General features: G+C 37.0%; 1 protein-coding gene and 1 long non-coding RNA gene across 3 annotated transcripts in view; both read left to right on the forward strand.

Annotated features, from left to right (window-relative positions):
* The window catches only part of ANKRD10 (ankyrin repeat domain 10), a 36,509-nt gene extending 14,515 nt beyond the window's left edge, over nucleotides 1-21,994 (forward strand). Inside the window, exons 4-6 of one of the 2 annotated variants that reach the window (XM_084515138.1) lie at nucleotides 13,713-13,948; nucleotides 17,366-17,461; nucleotides 20,316-21,994. In XM_084515138.1, the coding sequence (XP_084371264.1) occupies nucleotides 13,713-13,948; nucleotides 17,366-17,461; nucleotides 20,316-20,800 (817 nt within the window). In that variant the 3' untranslated portion in view covers nucleotides 20,801-21,994. The remainder of the gene's footprint in view (nucleotides 1-13,712; nucleotides 13,949-17,365; nucleotides 17,462-20,315) is intronic. The other variant, XM_084515139.1, reaches the window with a different exon arrangement.
* Nucleotides 227-7,299, forward strand: LOC311434763. Its single transcript, XR_014691720.1, has 3 exons — nucleotides 227-241; nucleotides 1,536-1,661; nucleotides 7,168-7,299. It is a non-coding gene; the product is annotated as an uncharacterized lncRNA (long non-coding RNA).
* Nucleotides 21,995-23,111: the final 1,117 nt, after the last annotated feature.

Raw genomic sequence — 23,111 nt, forward strand, 5'->3', positions numbered from 1 at the left:
AGTATGTAATCTTGTGATTTTTCAGAAAGCTTCCAATCAAAAGAGAAGTTGCAGAAGTGCATAAACAGCATGAAATGAGTGACTTGAGTCTGATGTAAATGAAGAGAAAGTGTTACATCCATAGAGATTCAAAATTAGGAGCGGAATGGCTGAGGTTGGAGATGTGGCTGCAACTTTAATTTACATACTGGAAATTTGGCTTTTTTAATGTTGTATTTGCAAGCTCTAGTCAAAAAACTTGGTATGTGTTTCCAGCCTTTTGACTTTTTTTTATCAGTTTTAGGAACAGGAAATCACTTGAATTTGCAATTTTCTAACTTTGAATTGCATCTGTGTTAGAGTAGGATAGACTGGTCTCAGTTTCTATAGGTCCTAACCCATAAATGGAGCAGCGTAAATGTTCCTCATTTGGAGGAATTGGATAAAAGTCTGCCCCTGCCATCTGAGAGAGAGTTAATTGACTGATTAGGGTGAAGGTTTTATTCTGTAGAACGTAGTGCGCAGGCTCAGGATGTTAAATTAGGCTAAATCCATAGGTACAGTTCTGACATTGATTAACTTTGGCTCATCTGGGCTTGAAAACTGGACCCATATCTCTAATGGTTATGCTGATTTCCTGATTTTTGTAGCATCTTGAAAATGTAGGTGCTCTGAAAGTTTAGTTTTGTGGCTTCAATTAGAAGAAAAGAAGAAAAGGAGAGGGCCATTTCCATATATTATAGTTCTAATTAAGATATTTTAACTGAAATGATCATTGACTGTATAGGACAAAGGCAAGAGTTACTAAATAGAGAACTAAGCACTAACTTAAGGCTAAAGTGCTGATCTCTATTGATGGTGAGCATGCCCTTTTTTTGGAGGTTAGATTTTCTAATGCAATTTTGTCTTTATTTCTTCATACAGTTATGATATCAAAATCTATTGATATAATCAATATCAAATTACATGAAGATTCAATGTCCCTTTTGACTGCAAATAGTCAAATATGCCACTTATCCCTGATATTTATAGTACACATCAAGTATTGCACCATCCCTTATATAGTTCTATGCAGAAAGTAGAATAGGGATGCTAAGATTTTATTATTACACTAATAATAATCAATAGTGTAATATTGCAAGAAAACTATTTTCTATTTATGAGTGATTATTCAAATACTGCTGTTAAAATAAAGTAAGTTGGACTAGTGTAATATTCAATATCAATGTCTGCCCTGTTCCTGCCTACTTCACTTGTTCAGTTATGTTGGAAGCCAAAGAATATTGACAGCGGTCCAGTAAGGATAAAATTAATCGCCTAACTTGAATTGTTCTAGTTCACTTTATTTCAGGTTTGTTAGTGTATTGCTTTTGCAGAGAAATACGATATGTTGCAGTCTCTAAATTTCATGAAGTTGTTGCATTGTTTTTCTAATTGATGAGAGAGAATTTGGGACTCTATTCCTGTGTAAATTTTTTAGTAATATTAAAAAATAATAACTGTACCCTAGTGAAAATATTTTGATTTTTTTTGTGGTATTTACCTTCTCATTTTAGCTGAAGCATATTCTGTGCACAGTATGTCCTACAGCCATAAAAATGGTTGCTCCACTAACTATGGTATTCATGGACCCTTGAAGAGGGGGAAGCAGGTGGTCACAATGTCCTCATATGAGTGAAAAGGTTTGCTGTGTAACTGACTTTTTAATGTGGATAGTACCTTTTAAAGTATCCATAATAACTGCTGGATTTTCACTGAAACGGCATAATTAATGCAATTTATGTATGGTTAATTGTGTATTATTTATAATGGTGACGAACAAGTGTCCACAGCTCTTTACAGGGAAAAGCCTTCTTGGTGCCATGTTTTGTTTTGCTCTTTTACACTATTTTTGAAATGCTGGATATCGTACAGTTTCAAAGATCATATCACAGCATGTATATAAATGTAAAAATGACCTCTAAACACAGGATACTATTGAATCAAAAAAACAGGAAGCAGATGCAGCTGTTAATTATACTAATTTGAACTTAATTCTCTCATTCCTTGGCTGTTTCAATGCATTTCACTTGTGCATCATCATGTTCACCTCTTTTTGTCTAAAAAATCTTCTGCAACTGTCACTCGAACAGTTGCTTATTTCTTAGCGACTTGATTTAGAGCTAGGAGAGAAGTTTCAAATGCAATATTCTCTTGGGATTGAGATGCACCCTAAGGGTCAGGATGTGGCTCGCTATGCATCCATCCAATTGAGCACGAGTAGTGGCTCATCACTTCAGAGGTTTTTTTGGTCAAAATACTTGAATATTGGGATAGGAAATCTTCTTATCTCCTTACCACAAATCTTACAGTTTTTGGAGAAATCACTTTGTATACCGTGATGGGATGCTGCAAGACCCTGAAGAGTTACTTTTCCATTCTGGTTTCTCATGCTCTGCTTGTCAGGTCTGGGGAGAGTAACTGACGTGCTGGAACAAATAATACCCATGCATCTGTTTCTACCAGATGACAGACTTACCATGATGTTATAATTCTAGCTGAGGCAGATACTTCAGCCACTTTCTTATTAAAGCTGTCTTGCATTTGTTTAAATATGTAAATTCCTGCCTCCTATAGTGCCAGAAGCATCCTATCTCCCGTATGTAGATCTGCAGCAAGAACTTTACTACCATTCTTTGACAGTGGCTTAATTTTAATTCTTCTTTGCAAAAGTTCATGTGTCATGAGCTGCATTGTGATGCTTGTAAAAAAGCATCCTTAACTTCATTTTACTTTTTCACAACGGCTCTTCATCCTTCACAGCAGAAATCTAACAGATTCTTCTTAGTTCCTTTCGATTAGCCAATTGTGAAGTTCTTGTCGTACTTTTCTCTTTGAAGTGACATCTTTCACATTTTAATTATGACCACTCCTGTAACATCTCAGCTTTCATTCTTCTTGTTTGCACTTTTGCAACTTTACATTCTGAAACTCAGTCCACTTTAGTGAACAGACAGAAGAATTTTGTGTAGATTTCATGAGCATTAACAGCAGAAATCAGCTATTCCTTTGCTACTTCTATCAGTTCCCCTTTTAGGGAAACTTGTGTGACTTGTTCCCTGAAACTGTCTCAGGGTTTTGACATCTCCTCTGTTAGCTGAGTTGTACTTACTACGTGGAAGTAGGTTATGTTTCATCTTTCTGGTTTTCTTCCCGCTTTCTTAAAAACTTAGTGCAGACTTGCAATTTTTTTTAGTATGTGCTTGTTTTTGTTAGCTAGCTAACTTTGCTACCCAACTTTGAATACAGAACTGCAGCCTGTTTGTGTGGTGTTCGAATACTTCTGACGTGCAATGCCATTACAGTGACATCTCTTAACTTCCAAAGCTGTGCTGCTATACTGATTCAGCGTAGAAAAAGCAATATCCTACTGTCTTATGGCCAGTAACCCCATCTTGGGAATAATGCTTCTGATTCTCACTATTTTTTTTGTTCAGTAATAACAGTTAGGTACTGTTTCAACAGAATTATTCTTATCTGTTAATTAGTATATTAATACTTACATGATCTGTTTGGTACTTTTCAAACTGCTTCACTGCTTCATACAGTACTCTTTTTGCCAACCTGATTGCCAGCTCCCCATTCAGCTGTCAAACTTTTGGATCAACTACTGCTGCAGTACTAGGCAGTATGGTATAGGTAAGAAAAATGTGGCTGTTCTGATTTCATTATATATCAGAAACATTTTTAGGGCCTTCACCACAGTATTCATGTAGTTACTGTTCTGCAGTATGGAGGCTTGGGGTCTCTTTCTTCCTTTCCCTTCTTATATAAATTCATACAGGGAGGCAGAGTCAAAGTGTTTTGTACGTTGCAGTGGTGAAACTAATTCTGCACAATAATTACAAATAAAGCTTGTTAATTTCTTCCACGTTTGGTTTCATACTTGATTGTTGTTGTAGAATAACTTAATATGATTTGTGACCATGAAATAAGGTAGTGGTTTGAGTTAGTTTCAAGAAAGGATTTGGGAATACTGAAGCAGCTCATATGTGTACGGATAGCTAATAAATCAGAAAGTGGGAGAGGCTCAGTTTTAGAGTAAATCAGGATGGAAAAGTGTAGTTTTCACAGTTAAAGCTGTTTTGAGTAATTACAGGAAGCTGTGGCAAACTCAGTAGTTGCTATTCAGTTTCAGAGTGGATTATTCTTGGTGGAGGTGGAATAACAATAGTAGTTGTTGACGTAAGTTCAGAAATAGGAAAAAAAAAAAAAAAGTGAGAGGTGGTACTTCTTATGAGTAAAGTTAAATTCTTCATTAAAGCCATGATATTTTGTGACCTTTCTGGAACATAAAAAGGACACAGGATATGGTCCAGACTGATAGAGGAGCTTAGTCATTAGTGACAAGCCTTTGTGATTTGTAACACTGGTTTCTTGGCTTTTCTTCGGTCCAAAAAGAGATGGATAAGGAAAAATGAGGTGTTACCAAGACTTTGAAGTCTTGATAACTCAGATTTCTGACAGGAATGTTAGGGTTTTTTCAGGGGCGAGTGATCTAACATTGTACATGTTAGGTACAATGGAAGAAGCGAGGGTGCAGTGTATTCCCAAATACAACAGTCTGCATAGTTCTGATGGTTAGTCCTGACATAGATAGGGGTGGCGATCTGCATGGATGCCTTGCTTGATCTGCTGGTACATGTTGCCTGCAGAATTGTTAAAGCAAAGAAGTTGCAATTAACTTCTGGTGGTAGATAGGTTGATTGGGGGTTCATTTGCTATTCTAGTTTGGGTGTTTTCAGTTGACTTGATCATAGTTTAACAAGTGTCTTTGAATCTGGACAAAAAAAAAAAGTCAATTGTAGCATGGCCCACAACATGTTCAGGTTGGTCAGAAACAGTTTTCTTAAATTGTGTGACTTGTGCTACAGGTTATATGAGTTGTATTTCATTGCATGGAGCTTAGCAAGTCGTGGAAAAGCCTTGGAAGCTAGCACTTAGGGAGAACGCTACTATTCTGTTTGAGATTGATTCCTTCTTCCTGTTTCATGAGATGTTTTCAATACCTGGTAGATAGTTTTGTTTTGTTTTTGAAGAAAGTCTAAGTTGAAAATGCTCTGTGAAGCTCCTTTAAAGTGGTTTTGTACATGTTAGTAGTTTCTTAATCCAAAATATCTTCTGTCTGCTTGAGTAAGAGGACAAAAAAAAAATATGTAGCTTGAAAGACATCCTATTCTCCCTTGTCACACATATTACTGGAAAATAACAATTCCATCTGATATCTTTAGTCCTTCCATTCTTGATTTTTTTTTTTCCCCTTTTGGCACAAAAATACTTATTTAAAATTAATTTACCTTTTTTCTTCAGTTTTCCCAAGCTCTTACTGTCCATGATTTTTATACTAAATCTCCTGAACTTTTTTTCTGAATTTGGCACGTTTGGAAAAAAAGCTTGCTTCCTTAATTTTTCAAGTTCTAGGTCAAGTTCTCTTGTCATTGCTTTTCAATTTATACATTCAAGAGAAATAAGGTGATTGTATTCGCTGCTAGAGGCATCTTTGAGGATTACAACACTGTTCATCTTTTCAGTTCAGAGCTTACTCTGAACTTTTCCTTAATAGTCTTCCATAACGCTTTCCTCGTTGTAAGCAACTTTTTGTGGAGTTCCTGGTCTGTGCCTAGAAACATACTAGTAGCAGCAGTGATGGTTCCGATTTTCATAGTTGGCTGGGTAAATAACTCCTCTATTGTCTTTGGACTTAAAGTGGCTGCAATACTAAAAAGAAGAAGTTGCTTTGGAATTCATTGTTGCTAGTGATCTAGGAAATTTCTACTCTCATTTGCATAGTGCAGGTCTTTTCTGTTATGCAGTGTTGCAAGCATGCTGTCATTTTAAGAGTTAACATGGCCCTTAATACCTTTGTGAGTTGTTTAGGAATAATTTCTTATGTAATCGAGTATAAACTGAAAAATGTCGATTGCTGCTAGCAGGCAAAGTCACACATTTCTTCAGATAAAAGTTTACTTGGAAACGTGGATCATTTCTACAAGATGCTCTGAAAATCTGAGTCCACTGTTCGAGGTCTTTCTTAAAGAATTTAAATTGGAAACCAAATCAATAAACCAACATCTGATGGTGATGAATGTAGGATTTCTAATTTGCATACCGTGGTTAATGAATTCTTCCTTGTGCCAGCATTTGCTCAGTTGTGAGCAAATGTGTCTTATATACACATGAGAGCTCATTACAGCTGCGTAGTTCTTCATGGACCTTAATACTGATGATGAAACATCACCTTCTGATGATGAAAAATCATCGTCTTCACAAAGAAGAGCTTCCTTCTTTCCAATATGCTCACCTTGTTACAATTTTAGAGGATGTTCTGAAAATCTCTACCTTTGTTTTAAAAGGTCTAAAATAATTTCAGCTGCCACATGTTTTGTTGTGAAATAAAAACTTGGCACCAACTTGCGCCTTTGTAGATGCCCAGTTTGTAATTATAGCGTGATTTTTTTTGTAGCTGTCCCCAGCAGTGGCACGCATCTGTTTAGTTAAGAAAATTTTTTCTCTTGGTATCTAAAAAAAATCAAAACTATTTTGTGACTTTTGTATTTGGACACCAAAGGGTTAAAACACTTAAAGTTTAGTATTTTAAAATCACTTTGCTGTAGAAATTTTAGATTAGTATACTGATGTTTATAGGAATTCTTTTCTCACTGTGGGCGTTTTCGTGTTCTGATCTCTTTTTTTCTTTCTCCTTTTGTTTTAATCCTTGTATCTGCTAATTTTTGTATAGGAATAGTTACTAATTCTCTTGAGATACAGCCTACTAAATTTAAAGTAATTGAAGCCATGAGTTGACTGGTAATTTTAATCCATTCTATATAAATTTCGGTGAAGAACTGACAAATTGGTTTCAGGATGAACGTAATGATGCTTTAAAGGCATAAAAGGCTTAGTATCTTGTTGTTAAGGTGGTCACATGAGAATGGCTTACATAATGAATAATGTGCTACAGCACTTTATGTTTGTTAATGTAACTTTTAAGCTTAATGTTGCCTGCAAATATGTGATCCCTTATGATTATAAGTTTCCTGTTTATGCACCATTGCCCGTTTAAATCAAACAGAAGATTCTGAAACTGTGAAAACTACACATGTCAATGTTTTACAGCTACGTAATTCGAATTGACTTGATTTTTTCAAGTAATCCTAGAAAGGGGGAGCATTCCATATAGAAACTGCTGAAACTGCCACAGGTGCTTCTCCGAAAACCTTACAGTTGTGGCATTGAATGTTCAGTATCGCTTCCTTTCTGCACACAAGGCATACTGTTGAGGTATTTGTTGCGGTGATTGGTTTTAATGCTAATCTAGGAATTCAGATATAGAATCTATAGATTTGCATGCTTTGCTTACCCTAATTTACAATTATCTACTTTTTTTTTATTTGTAAACTAACAATAGATAAGTTGAGATCAGTATTTTTTAACAGATATTACATTGATATACAAAAACTGTGGTTTATTTTCTTAGATTGTCGCATGGCATTAACAAAAGCACAGTGAGCTGTAGGTGATGTAATCACTATTTAAAATTAGAGGAATTTTTTGCATATGACTGTTTTTTCAAAAAGATTGAATGTTGAATTTTTGTAGCAAATATTTGTTTTGTTTTTCAAGGTATGTGACATTATAAGTGGAAGATAGAGTATTTCAAGTAGTACATATCAAAGACACAGAAATGTACTTGATTTTTTTCTTTCTGTGAGTATAAAAATATGAACAACTAAAGCAACTTAGAATCAAGTTTGTCTAAGTAAATTCAGTATAATTTATAAGTCGATGCAAGAAACACAAGTCTTTCTTTCTACAGATCCTTCTAAGAGTAATTTTTTTGAGTTATCTTGAAGTAAATCTTCCTTACAAGAAGGTACATTTAAACAATTTTAAGTTATTTTTTTTTGTACTCTCTGTACCTTAATCACAGTAGAATTATCTTCCATATTTTCTGAGAGCTTGTCTCAGATTTTTCCTTCCTTTAGGGAACTTCTCAAAACAACAAATTGTGGTTAGATTGAGATAATAAAAATCTCCCTAAAATAAGGCTAAATTGAAAGTTACCTTTGTGTTTCTATATGCAAATCCTGTTTGGTCAGGATATTTATTTATTTATGAACAATGATTGAGTTATGCACACAGCCTTTCTAAAAGCATTTCAGAAGTAGGGAATAACTAAGCATAAGCTTCAAGAGTATCCTCTTTATAGTTGCTTTAATTTGATACCAAGACTCTCAGATGAACTGGGCCTTTAAAATGGGAGTTGTAATGTCAACTGGAGGGAGAAAAACAAAATTAAAAAAAAAAAAGTTCTCTTCATGCCAAGATTAGTCAGTTTTGAAGACTGCCTGTGGACATCTCTTGATGGATGAAGAAATACTGGGTTGTAAGAGTGTTGTTTAAGCACTATAGAAGGTATGTGAATAAATGTATATACGAAAGTCAGAGTTCTAACTCTTAATAAACAGTGCGTGTTTTCAGTTCATTTATAAAACACTTGTCACTACAGAATTCAAGTGTTAAATGTAATCTGTCAAGAAACCTCAAGATCACCTACTTCTACTTCTCCATATCCAGATTTCCATCAACTATTCTCATGGACCTTTTCTATTTATAATAACTTCATAGTATGAAAATGTATCTTTCCAATTGTATTTTTTTTCTTTTGCTTTGGAGTTAGCATCCCACACTTCTATACTTCAAGGAAAATAATACATCTTTATCATTCCCAGCTCCTGGATTTTTGTCTACAAAGAAGGCTGAGGGTAAATAACATCATGCTTTTTGTGATTCTGATTTATCTGCAGTAATAAGAGTTACATAAATACAATGAATAAACTATAAAGCAAAATGAAATACTGCCAAGTTATCTTAAGAGGACTCATTTGTTTTTCAAATATGAATGGAAAATCAAATGGAAATGATGCAAGGTTCGTGCTTTCTAAGCGTAGAGCAAATCAATTTCCTGACAACGAAAACTGCACTTAGTTCTGGGTAAGGTTAAGTCAGAGATGTTTCTCACTTTTTTCAATTCAACCCTTTATACATATTCCTGTCTGGAGTAGGTGCCAAAAAAAGAACAGCACACCAGAATCGTCTTTTGAGAGGTATAGTTTTCAGTCTGCTTTCCTGAGCTTCTCCACCTGTTTCTGTAGCTGGACTGACCTCCTTCAGAGACATCTACTTTTTTGGACTTGATTTGGAGAAGAGAGGAGGTTTGATGGTAAATAGAAAATACTGTACTGAGTCAATGAATGTGCTATTTAATAAAAGACTGTCTAATTGTAACTTGCATGTAACTTTTCAAGGCTTAGCCTGATTTTCTTTTCTTTAGTATGACTTTCTTCCATCCTTTCACATCTGATAGCTACTTCATAAAAGCATCTTTGGAAAATACCTGTCTGTCTAGCTTGTTACATGCGTGGTCTTCTTTCAGCTAGGTAGCCTAGTTTTGAGAAAACGCCTGAGAGGAAATACGAGCTTGTTTTCAAGTGTAGTATCTTAAGGGAAAAGAAAAGAGAAAGAGAGAAGGGGGGAGAGAGAGAACCTGGAGAAAAGTTCCTTGCTAAGTTGTACATTCTGAGTAATAGTTGGAGAAATAGTGCTGTCATATTTGCAGTATTATGAGAAGGAATAAAAGGGCCACTTACCTGAAGATTTAATATCTGATAGTATGTTCTCAGTTTCTTTGGCTATTTCAAGGTTAGGGTTAAAGTCAGCTCATAATTAGTACTAAAAGGATTTTTAACTTAAAAAAAAAAAAAAAAAAAATCAAGGATGGGTGGAAAAGAAAGTTTTTCAAGAAATATGAAACTTTGAGGGATTTCCATCCGTCTTGTCCAAAGAATTGCATTTTTTTCCACTGCTTTTCTTTCACAGCCAAAGTCTTAAAGTTGGTTTTAGCTAAAGTACCCTTTATGTAGTCAAACTGTTCTTGTAAGCAGCTGTGAGAAATTAAGGAATGTGCCTTTCATGGGACATCTCTAATAACTGAGGCAGTTGACAATTTACTTAAATACAGTGATTAGCTCTCTGAGTTTCCTTTTTTTTTTTTTTTTTTAACAATGCAGTCTATGTCATACATAGTCGGCTTAATATCCAAAAGAATCTTCAATTGTTTCTTCTCCCTTTTCACCTGATAGTTTGCATCACTGCAGTTCATAAGCAAGGACTGACATAGAGATAGATTGCACGTAAGAGATTGAACTCCTTATGCATCTTATACGTGGTCAGTGCAGTGAGCCATTTCTATTTTCCTTTCCAGAATAAAGTCTGTTTACATTAACAGCTTTTATATTAGCTTATGGACATAGCAGAGCTAGCTGCTTCATTTCCAAACGCTGGCATCATTTGAGGTAATTTGAGATTCAGGAGAAGTGTTCCCAGTTCCTTGTAACTGCTGCTGCGACAGAGGAGTACTACTCGGATCAGTGCTTTTAAAGAGTGGTGGAGTAGATGGCTGAGCTTTTTAATTCTTTCTAGTATTTCACTTCAGGGTTTCTGGAAAGGCTGTATTGGACTGGATTTTGCTGTTATGCACTCAAAATCCTCACAGTTACGGCATTACTTCTTACTCAATTACATATTTTGGAAACACTTCTTGATGAATTCATGTCATAAAGCTATTCCAATCTGGTAAAACCATGATACATGTTAAGGGCTTTATCTTTCTGATTTATGCGTGGGCTAATTGAGTTTGCCATTTTTTCTTGCAGTTACGATGAGCTAGTGTAGCATGGCTAGTTCTTTTAGCCATTTGTGTTTCCAGTGACAGGTTGTTTTTTTTTTTTTTCCTAGAGAAGGCTAAAAAAAGCTGCTAAAGAAGTAGAACTTTATTTTTCTAGATTAGGTTTCATTTTCTCAAAAAAAAAAAAAGTTTGTGCCGTTTCTGTTGACTTCTGCTTTTCTCCTTCCTGAAAATATTGGAATACAAGCACGTTTACGTGAAATGTGAAAGGATTTGAAAGTCCTAGAATAATCAAGTTTCTATTAAATTCACGGAACTTGACAACCGAATGTAGAAGAATTCCTCATGTTATTATTCCCACTGAGAGAGCAGAGAGAACTTCTGTTGTTTTCTCTTGAGTAGCAGTTGGCCAGCGAGTTTCTAGAGTCACCTACATCCCCTTTTATTTGACTTTATATATTTTTTAATTTTTTTTGCTAACTTCCTGACAAAGTGAGTTCTTGTGAAATTGTTAAATTCAGACTCAGATTTTTAAGAGAGAAATTTCTAAACTCTTAGAATCAAGAATATTACATCCAGTCTGCTTGAGCCCCTAGAAAATCTATGCAGTATTGCTAAAATACTTCCTTAGGACAAGTACTTTTTTTTGTTTGCCTGTTAGGAATAAGGCGTTTAAGAAGTGGGGAGGGGAGAGATCTATAAAATCTCACAAAATTGATTACATATTGAAATCTGTCAGACATTAATTTAGATCTCATTTCTTTTGTTTCTGGGAAACAAACTTTCTCAAAATTTAGTACATGCAGCCTTACACTCTTGGGTCTTAGTTCGTACATCTCCAAATGCCTCTCGCAGCTTATATCACCATTACTTTGGGAAATGGTGACTTAGTCTGTCTGACAGTTACATCTTACGGTCTATTTTTTTGTCTTACAGTCCATTTTTTCAAAGCAGAGCTATACTGTTCAACAACACCTGCTAAATGGGAGAATTATTATTCATTGGTGTTTCATGAAATCAGGTGTTAACACCGTATTGTTTTGGTCATGCTTTTACCTTTGCATGTCTTTAATGTGCTCATTTATATTTCTTTTATTTTTCTTTTTGGGCCAGCAAATTTAAAACAATTTAGACAGAATGGAGTTAGTCGCTTTGTTCAAAATCAATATTGAAATATTACATCTGTATTACAACACAAGTAAATGAGAACTGCCAGAAGAGCACTGAATACTGGTTAGCAGGATCCGCAGCAGGCCATCTGGTGTAGCCCTGGAAAGGATCGACTACGTTTCACAGAATTTCTGGCCTCATAGTCTGTTCTTAAAAAGAAGCAGGTGAAAAAACACTTTGGAGATTCAACAGCCCTAACCAACTTTATACTCTGAAACTTTCTCCTAGTGCCTTATTTAAAATATACTTAGCTCTTGTTAATCCCATTCATACACTGCCAGCACTGGATGCACAGAACATATTAGTCTCTTTGCAGCTGTCTGTTAGGTGTTTGAAGCTGGTATCTCCACCTTGAGACTTCATTTCTTTTGACCGAATAGCTTTTTCAGTCTCCTAAAGTCTTGCTTTTTGGGATGCTCTTTACTGCGCTTCTCTGGATTTTCACTAATAGTCCAAGTAAGTGACCGCTTAAAATAGTCTAGAATGGAATGAGATTACCCTGATCTTCCTAGTTAATAACCTTTCTGGTTCTGTAGTATTTCAAAGTACCCTTCCAAACCTTACATAATGTAGCTGTATCTATTTATGGAATTAGCCTTGCTGCAATAGTTTCTGAAGATCTGTCTGGTCTTTCATTGTTACAGCAAATAAATTGCAGTGTTCTAGGAAGTAAAGCTGAGCTTTGTGCCCTGTGTTCTTTGCGTGAGCTGGATTGAGTTGTCTTCTCCTTGATACGAGTTACAACAGAGGAGTCAGGTCTGTTCATCCTCTGAATTCTCATTCTGTGGCTAAACTCTTTCTGGACTTTTAAGTCTTAGACTTCAACTACTACAGTATAAATACTGTGTATAAACTACTGAAGCCAAGAAACAAAACTCCATTTTTCTGACTAGTTAGCTGTGGTTTGAAAGGAGGGGAAAAAGTAGGGAAGATTCATTGGCATATCTTTTGCTTCACAGTCTAGTTGTGTCACTTCTAGCCTTCTTGTTGCCAGTTCTCTGTGCTTCCTTCTGACAGGATCCGGTATGTCTAAGCACAGACATACTGTATGTTTGTGTAAATACATGGCCTCCAGCATTCTTGCAAATTAAAACCTCCACGAGTCTACATGTCTTAATCTGGTTTCATTTATAAGCTCCTTGGTATATTAGGATGTTCAAAATCCAGTGCCATTTCTCTTGTATGTGGAAAAAGTCTTGGTTCAAATAACAAAGCAAGTCCCAACACTTATGATGTCACACACTTTGAAATGAGAAACAAACCAGAAAAAAAAAAAAAAAAAACTATAAGCAAAGCATAACTAAGTATAGAATCTTATCTTTTTTTTTTTTCTATGTATGTGTATATTTTATTGTTAGGAGGAACAGTGATGTTGTTGTTACCTTAGAAACCAGAATGCCATGGACAATTGCCAAGTCATGTTAAGTTTGTTTTGAGTATTTGATCTTTTACTCAAGATAGAGATTGCAAAATAAACTGCAGAAGATGGTAACGTTCAAGGCTTAAATTAGTCTGAAGTTTACGTAAAGATCAGGTCTTCAGACTATTTTAGAATAAAGCGTTTTGGGAAGTTTAAATAGGAAGATGCTTTTTTAAGGCATATAGTATATTGATTTTATTTTAAAGTGTTTTGTCTCCCAAATTTTGCTTAGAAGCCAGATATATGTGAGAAAAGTTAAGTTAGTTATAATACTAAGATTGATAACTAATTTCTTAATGGAAATTTGCTAAGTGTATGCTTTCTCTCATCGCCAACAGATAGATAGTCAGTAAGGGCAGCAGCAGCAGCCAGCTAGGTTGATGAATGAGTGTAATTCAGTTTCTTTGTATTGTACAGCTTGAGAAATGCCAGTGGCCTGACAGCAGCAGACCTTGCACATACCCAGGGCTTCCAAGAATGTGCCCAGTTTCTCTTGAACCTCCAGAACTGTCACCTGAATCGTTACTATAGCAATGGCACCTTAAATGGGGTTCATCAGAACGCAGGTCCCAACCCATTCAGTGGTGGGACAAGTCGAAAGAGATCCTTTGAAGACACGGAGTCTGCTGGAGTAAAGAAAGCTAGAACGGAAGGTGAGACACTAGAGGTAAAAGGGATGGGGTTATATTGTTGCCAAGAAAGGAAAATAAACATTTTAAAGCCTTTCAGACTGGATGTTGAGTATTATTCACAAACTCACTGACATACTTAAAATACATGTGAATACAAGAGGTAGGTAAATAAAGCTTTCCATCCTTTGAAGAATATACATATGCCATAAGATCCCTGTTAGCATCTTGGCATGTTCAGAAATTTCTATTTCCGGAGAGTTCTGCAGTTACACGATGCCAAGAATAACATGCAGAAGAGCAGCAGCTGAAATTAGCTTCTGCTCCTTCCTCAATTTCTTCTTGTTTTGGAGAGCAACATAATATTGCCTTAATTCACAAAGAAGCCCGGGTGTTCTGATGGTAATTTTCCATTTCGGGATTCATTCACACTTCAGAAACTGTTTACTAGGCAAGATGGATGAAATAAATGTGATGCAAAAAAAAGTTTCTCAGTTGATACAGATTATATCGGTGACATTAAGTGAGCGTACATTAAATCCCCAGGATTTTGTTCCAAGGGAAGGGGAACGGATAAGTTACAGGAGGGTGTCAGACTAGAATGAATCTTGAGGATTCATTTTCGGCCTTGTACGATGAGGATATCGCTGCTTCCCCTGCCAGCCGTGATGGGATAGTACCTTGATAGTTCTGGTCTTTAACTCCATTAAACTCTTATTAAAGGGAATCCAGCATTCGGTATTCAAACCTCCTTTGTTACTCCTGCATCCAGCACTGGGAGAGGGACTTTGCAGGTCGTCACTGAAGCCACTTTCATCAGTTAAAGTTTATGTCGCTCTAACAGATGCGGCCTCCAGCAAGCCAAATAAAATGGGCTCAGCTGGTGCTTAATTCCAGTGAACAAGAGTGGAAATGAGGCCAAAACAATGCTTTAAAATTGATACGGACAATGTAAATGACATCAGTATTGTCTCTCCGTAGTATTTAAGAGTTGTTCCTTCTGACTGTTCATAACCAGCAATCTCTTAGTTCCAGAAAATTCCTCCAATCTAGTCACGAGGTTGTGTTTCCCCCAAAATGTGCAGGAGTGGCACTGGGCTAGCTATTTTTATGATGTATGTTGCCAAGAAATAGCAGTATCTGCATTTCCTTTCAGCATAAACAGCTGCAGCTGTGGATGGGGCAAACAAAATGATGTTTAAGTGAATGAGGTCTCCTAACCAAAAATGGAGACATTAGAGTAGGGAAGCAGTGTGAGTAATTCTTGAATTTTTTTACAAGTATAAGTCTTTAAGACCTTTGCGAGCAAAGGGAGATGCTTTTCTGCATGTGCTTGAGGGTTTTCAGAGTAATTAAGAGGTGCATCCAGACTGTTGAAGCTGAAGTTTCTGATCGGATGTGTCTGCCTTCAAAGGCATCAGCATCAGTAATGTCTGTCATATTAATGCAGGAAGCCTGTTGGGGTGGGAATGAGTCACTGGTCTTGAGGCACTTTGTAAACAGTGAAGGTGAGTAATAAGAAGTCATCAATGTATCTTCGTGCTTAGCTAGCCTTTTTCCAAAGCACTACCAATTTTGGGGCAATTTTGCCCTTATCACAGGCACACTGTCCTCTTGTCCTTTCCTTTAAAGCTGTTTGCGTGGCAGATTCTAGATTTCAGAGCGTGTAGACACCCTGTGTTTGCTGGAAGGGGTAGGGTTTTGATGGCCATACCCCGAGTTAGAACAATCCCTCCTTTGGAAAACCTCTACATCGTGCCTTAACGTGGGACTGTAAGCAGCAGGGTTGGGAGAAATACTTGAGCTGTCCTGAAATAGCTAAACTGGGCAGGGGGCATGAGTTACGTACACATAATTTTGTTCATATGCACACATGTATACCTGCTGCCAGGCACACAGTATTAAAACCCTTTGGCCTCAAAATTACGCAACGCTGATACATGATACACTGCGATGGAAATGAATTACTCTCTGCTATTGGAATATAAAAATGAGCACCATAAGCTGAATGTAACAAATATACATCTGTAACTACTCCTGTTTCAAGACAGCATTCAGAACGTACACCAGATAGTTTGGGCTTAGAAACATTAGCAGGGTTTTATGTTTTATGTCCATTTTTGTGAAATCGGATCCAGCACCTTCTTCTCCCTGCTTCCCAGGCTGCTTGGTGCACGGGGTCAAATGCACAGGTGATGAACGCCGGGCCAACCCATCTTACGGGTGCATTTGTCACAGTCCCATCCCCGTCCACCTAGCTCTTGGCCCTTGGCAGGCTGCCCTGCGTGCTCCACACAACGCTGGCTCGCTGCGAGCAAGAGGTGACCGGCTGTATCAGCACCGTGGCTGCTGCCTGCCCTTTGTGGGATGGGGACAGGGAACAGTGCCGGGTGTACCCTTGGATGTGCCAGTGTGGAACTGCACGCCATATTCCTCTGGGTGGCTGCAGAATATGCCTTTCCCTTCCTAGTTTAGGATGATGTGAGGTTCACTGATCCAAGGCCCTGGTCTCCTTTAAGCCCCATGCGAGCTCTTTGGCCCTGAAACACATTAGTAATTGCTGGAGGATCCTTACAAACAAATTACCAAAATTTCTGTTGTGCCCAAGATAATGCAAGCTGACTTGTAGTCTACTAATGTAACCATTTAAAACAGTGCTGAGTGTATGCAGGGTACAAAAAGGTGTGTTAGTGTCGGTGTGAGAGCAGTGCGGGGTCTGCTGGGCTAATACCGGAGGAGTACCTCAGCTGGTAGCTGGAAGAGACACTGCAGTCAAGCCTGTCTGGCTTGTTAAAGCATTTCCCGCAGCAGAGTAGCCACTTTTTGGCTTTATCAGAAAAGAGATTGGTTTGTTCAGCTCTTGAAGGGAGCCCTGGAGCAGTCTCGTAGGGCTGGGACGGGGTTTTTGGGAACTGGGAGCCAAGGAGGGAGCAGTCCCGGCTGGCCAGGCGGACATCCTCTGGGATAGAGACTGCTTCATATCCATCGGGCACGCTGTAAAGCTTAAATGTGGGTAACCTAAATTCCTCTTCAGTCAACCTGTTAGTACATCAGGCTAGCAACTGATACACAGGTGCAAAGTGTGATAGGTACTCTGGTAATTCTCCATTTTGAAGGATGGAAATGAAAGTGTAACTACTGAGCATTTGCTCATTTCCCATTTGGAATCTCAAAACAAATCAGAAGCTTTCAAAAGCAAACAACAAAGATGCAAGGCCAGGCTGGATGGGGCTGTGGGCAACCTGGGCTGGTGGGAGGTGTCCCTGCCCATGACAGGGGGTTGGAACCGGGTGGGCTGTAAGGTCCCTTCCAACCCAGACCTTTCTCTGATTCCAAGATTTCTATGTAGAAAGTTCTTGTTTTAATAACCAAAATACTTACCTGTTGGCTGAATGTTGAAGTGTGCACCAGTGACTAAGCTTGCCTCTTTTTTTCCATCAGCTTACAGCTTTGATGGCTTAATACCAATGATGAACGGAGGAGTTGAGGACGATGCTGACAATATGCACGTTGACAGAGAGTTTGCTGTTGTATCAGGTGGGAGTGGACAGTTTCCTGTTAACTACAACAACATTCAAATGGTTGAAGACACCAAACAACAGGAGAGTAGTTCTGTTGGACCAAAAGAAATTGAAATATACACTGTTTCTGCAATGCAAACGCCTTGTCGTTGCAAGAACCAATACGCATTTTATTTTTAAGTATCAGTCTTAATCCTTTACTTTTGCACATTGTCATCTAGAGTCTCGAAAACCATTGTATTGCTGTAACGCCCACTATTCTGGGGTTTTAGTGGGTATCTAAAATTAGCTGTTTCATGACAAATATTGTAATGGTGAAAGAGAAGGTTTGTTAGTAGTTCTCAGATAAACCGAACTCGACAGTGGCTGTTTCACTTTTAACTTAAGGCTTGTATTATGTTGTGCATTGCTTTTAGTTGCCATGATTTCAGGTTATAGAAGATTCAGAAACAATTTAAGTGATTCATTTCATTTCCATTAAATAGATTTCATTGCTAATAAGACTTGATAGGGAAACATTGTAGCACTTATATATAGCTTTGAAAATAATACAACAACTAAGCTATATTCAAAATAGTTCAAAAAATGCTATATAGGGTAGTCTAGACATGCGTAGTGTGTTTAAAATTTATTCAGACAGCAATATAAGTGCAGGATCCTGCTATGAGCAAATCTGTGGTTTTTAATGCAAATAAAAAGCTTCATATTGCTGGGCTTAAACTGGTATTTGGAACTAAAGTACCTTGGAAAATTGTTTGGACTTTGTACGTTGATCTTCATGAAACAGTCATCATGTCAGTAGTGCTAGTGAATATTAATGGTCTAAGATTTTTTTCAGGGCTGCTGAATGAAGATGCTTTTGGTAACCCCGGGGTGTTCATAGAGTTACTATTATAGTGCTTTATCATTATTATTGAGAAATGAATTTCTTAGCGTGTTCTGTGATAAAAATGCTTATGCTTTGTACCACAGATCAGATTCGCCAAAGGGAATGATGACGGATAGATATTTTAATATATTAGAAGTAATATATATACATATATATATACAGTCAGTACTTAAAAAGTAGATTATGATATTTTCCAGTGATAATTACCAAGTGTTCTTATTTATGGAAAAATGATTGTCTTTCATAAATATTCTCTCTTGCTATAGGTGCTAATTTTTAACAAGTAGTAACATTCTATAATTATCACTAGAATTATTCATTACCTACTTTTGCATCTTAACTAACAGTAGTGCCATTTTTATTAAATTTGATTTGGCAAAGCCAGCCTATAAGGGTTTATTTTTAACCAGTTAACATTTTGCACTTTTCAGTTAATAAACACTATCTGAAATTCCTTCTGTGCGTTTTCATCACTGAAGTATTAGCCTTGATGTCTTGATGGGTTTGGGTGCTTTTTTTTTTTTTTCACTTTCAGTGAGAATTTGTGGTTAGCCAGTTCAGTTGATGTGGTTATTTTAACTCATGTAGGGATGATACAGGAAATTCCGGTTAGTATATCCACCGAGTTACAAAGCTAATACATTTCTTGGCATTGTGCAGTGCTGTATGTGAAGTATCAGTATCGTAATCCATATTTCAAATCATGTCCATGCGAAGGTCTAATAGGGAACCAAAGCTTCTGGTTCTTCCTTGTCAAACAGTGGTACTCATAATACATCACTTTAACAAAAACCCAATGTTTTATAAGTGTGGATAGTTACCCACAGTCTAATTATGGGCTTGATTTGCAAATATAGAGTAAATACAACCCTGTTTTGCACATAGGTTTATGCATTCATGTATACACAAACACATGTGCATGTATTCGAGCACAAGAACAATGTAAAATCTTTAAATGTCACCTTATGGGTCTGCATTTCTACATTTGCCTTGCTAATCTTTACCAATATAGATGTAACTTTTAAACATCCTTTGCTAGTAGGCATTTTTAAGGCAGAATATATCATGCAGCTTTTGAGCTAGTACTTTTGAGTACCACTGCAAAAAAATACATTTCAGCCATGCTGCTGAAATCTGTTAATGGAAATAATAATTATTGTACTAATTACTAAATTCAAAAGAGAAATTGCTCTAAAACAGTTGTCTCTTTTTTTTTGCATGCACGTTTTTAGAATTTTGTTTCCTGCCATTAACCTTTTTTAGTCTTCTGTGCACTCTGCTGTTGCTATTGTATGGCCTTTTGCATGTGGATTGTACAGATGTTATTATAAACTCATTAAATATAAACCTGCTCACGATCTTATCTAGCAGGCTGCTAGATAAACTGAAGTACTTTCTGAATAAAGGAACTTTGAAACATTTTATATTAGCCTCCCAACATAGTATTTCTTTTTTTTGGCCTACTTCAGAGTATACCATGCTGTGAGAGTGACCACTGAAAAGAAAAATAAATAAATAAATAAACACAGATTATTACTGAAAATAAAAAATAATAAAAAACAACTCATCACCCTCTCAGAGATACTCAGTTCTTGTACATATATGATCTTTTATCCCAAGAGGGCATTACATTTAGGATGGAAACAAGCCTTTTATTCCACCTTTCAAAATGCTGTCCGGAATGCTGCCTGCTACACTTGTTTCACAGAGTTAAATGAAATCATTTCTGAGCAATTCACCTTGTCTTTGAAAGATTAATACCAGTATATTTGCACATTGAACGTAGATAGATATTTCGACATCACAATCCATGACTCAAGCTTAGTGCTCAGCTCTCCTTGCTTTGAACTACCGATGTTGGTACAAATAAAGAAAGGGCAGATTTATTTTCGAAGCTGTGTATGGAAACGTTTTTAAGATCAGTGGAGTATAGTGGAGACATTTTGATGTATTTCGATTTATTCTTAATTTTTGGTGACAGGTGTATTTCTTAATGCAGATATGAATAACAGTAGCTCCATATTGAATGCACTGACAAATGGATGTGCCATCAATGGACATTTGGATTTCACCGCCGCGCAGCAGCTCAGTGGGATGGATACCAGGCGTGAGGAGTGTGTAACAATAACACCTAACGGCATCATTCCTGGGATAACTTCTCCCGGCAGGCATCGAATTCATACCAGTAATGGCACCGAGGAGCCGGAAAAGGCCATGAATAACCCCACTGATATGTGTGGGTCCCTTCACCTGAATGGAAGCCCGAGCAGCTGCGTTTCCAACCGGCCCTCGTGGGTGGAAGACCCTGGAGATACTTTGCACTATGGACACTACCATGGTTTTGGGGATACTGCTGAAAGCATCCCCGAGCTTAGTAGTGTTGTTGAGCATTCCAATTCTGTTAAAGTCGAACAGAGGTATGACAACACTGTCTTAGGCACAATGTATTTGTACCACGGTTCCTAGATCGATGACCTTTGTATCAAACGCATATTGAAATTGCTACCAAATGAATCTGGGGGGACGAAATCCTCACATAGCATTAAATTTGAAGATTGCAACTTATTGCTATTTTTACACTTTGTTTATATGAGAAGTAAACCTTTAATTTGACAGCCTTATACAATAGTTGTAGTTTGTTGCATGTATGGGGCTTATTTAGTGATAAAATAGGTGCTGTTACGATGGAATGGTTATTATTTTCATTTTTTATGGAATGTTCTGGTTTTGTATTTTTTTATTTCTCAGCTTGTGAACACTATCTTTCCCTTTTTAGAGCTGTTTCCCCTTTTATTAAAACAACGTTTAAATGAATTTTGTGAAGAAAATGTTACATATGTGCATACTTAGAAGTAAAGATTTTCCTTTTCCCTATCTTCTGCTGAAGCTATGGTAGCAATATCAATGCCAGCTATCACTATGCAAGGTTGAAAAGTGGCAATCTTACGGAGCTTCTCTGACTTTACGGTTTTGTACATTTGTTCAGTATAATTAGATGTTCATCTTTACATTTTTTGAGCAAGTTGTTTAAAAACGCGGAGACAAAATTTGGAAAAAGTTAAACATTAACTTTTTCCGTAGCATAGGAGTGCTTTTTGTTGTTGTTGGGCTCTTTGCATTATAGAGTGGGAAGGTGGGTTGCCTTTGTTCAGTCGCAGTTGGGTGTGCCTCAGGTTAGTTCTGAATTTGTGGCATCTTCCTTTTGCTTCTCCTCTTTACGTGTATGCTTGATATTTTACCATAGCTCACAGACTGGAGGCATGTTGGCACTGTTCTGCTTTGTATGCAGTTTAAAATTACTGTTACTTGTTAGAGAATTTGCCAGGTCAAAATATTTGAGTTTGACTGTCTTGGATATACATTTATTGTCCTTTTTTTAACATGCTTTGAAAATGTAATGTTGTGTACTCTGGGCTATGCTCATGGATATACATTGTATTTAAAGCTTAATACACAAATCAGAATTCATATAAGTGCACTATACGAGCACTAATAATATAAGTTGCTGCTTTGTGATATGATAAATGGAGAGTGGGTGGGAAGAATATGGTAAATGAGATAAGCCCTCTGAATTGTGTTGATTTTTTTGTTTTGTTTAAAAAGGGACCTTTACAATTTGGATTTTAAAAAAAAAAATAAACATATTACATTGTATCTGAAGACCGTGTTTAGATATTATATTTTGTTGGCAGTTTGAGCAAGTCCTTAATAGGTTTTAAATCATGTTTCTCTGTGATCTTTCTCAGTATAACTGTAGAACTGCTTAGTTTTGTCAGTGTGTGGAAGCAAATGTGAACAACTAAGTTGTGATTGACTGAATCACAGAAACACACAGTAGATATTCTGACTGTAAAGGTTGTATCAGCCCTGAACTGCAAAAATAGCTTAAAAACATTGGCTGTCTGATTTTCCTGGAAACTGTACTCTCCCTTGAACATTTTCACATAAAATGGTACCGACTGCAGCGGAGTCAATGTTCTAAATACACTTTACACTCTGTGCGGTTCACTACCCGATACCTGCGGTGTATTCAGATGGAGAGCTGCATTCTGGCTGAGCTGCACTGGTAGGAAAATTGACCAGGCGTTTTGCAGATTGTTGGCCAGACCAGCAAAACTCCACGGTGCCTCCTGGAGACAAACAAGATGATTAAAGAAAGGTGAATCCCACCTGAGACAAGCTATTTCTGGCACGCATGTGCTTGAAGAACTGCATCTGGGCTGTGTTCTTAGATTGAATTTGCTGATGTGGTGCCTGGAAGCACGTGCCGTTGCCATCATGCTCACACAAGACATTAGCTTAAATTTGTTGTTGTGCTTGGCTTGGGGATTTTTTTAGTATTTCCAGAGCTTGCTGCATGTGCTTCATTGTTTTCAAATAAATCAAAGCATCTTGTACTAATAATAATCACTGTCATCTTGAGTACTTAGCTATAAACTGAATCTTCAAGAACTTTCTTCGGGTATCAACTAAGTTTGCATGTGTCTGTTCACGTTAAAATTTTAGATACGTGACTCTAACATGACAAGATTTGTACTCTGTAAGACACGATCTTTAAAACAGTGTACACTCGGGTTTATTTTACTTGCTTTTCACATCTTCACCTTAAAATACTTTGGAAGATGGCTGTGTTTCAAATTCGAAGAGAGGGCTTGCAGCTTTACTTTAAAAAGCACTTCTTGTGAGGTCATCTGTGTGTGTGTGTGTTCAGCCACACGCTAGTAGACACATGATTTCAAGGTGTGGATCTGTTGCCAGGCACAATGGAAGCTAAGTA

This window comes from Aythya ferina, assembly GCF_964211825.1.
Source record: "Aythya ferina genome assembly, chromosome: 1".
NCBI classification, from domain to species: domain Eukaryota; kingdom Metazoa; phylum Chordata; class Aves; order Anseriformes; family Anatidae; genus Aythya; species Aythya ferina.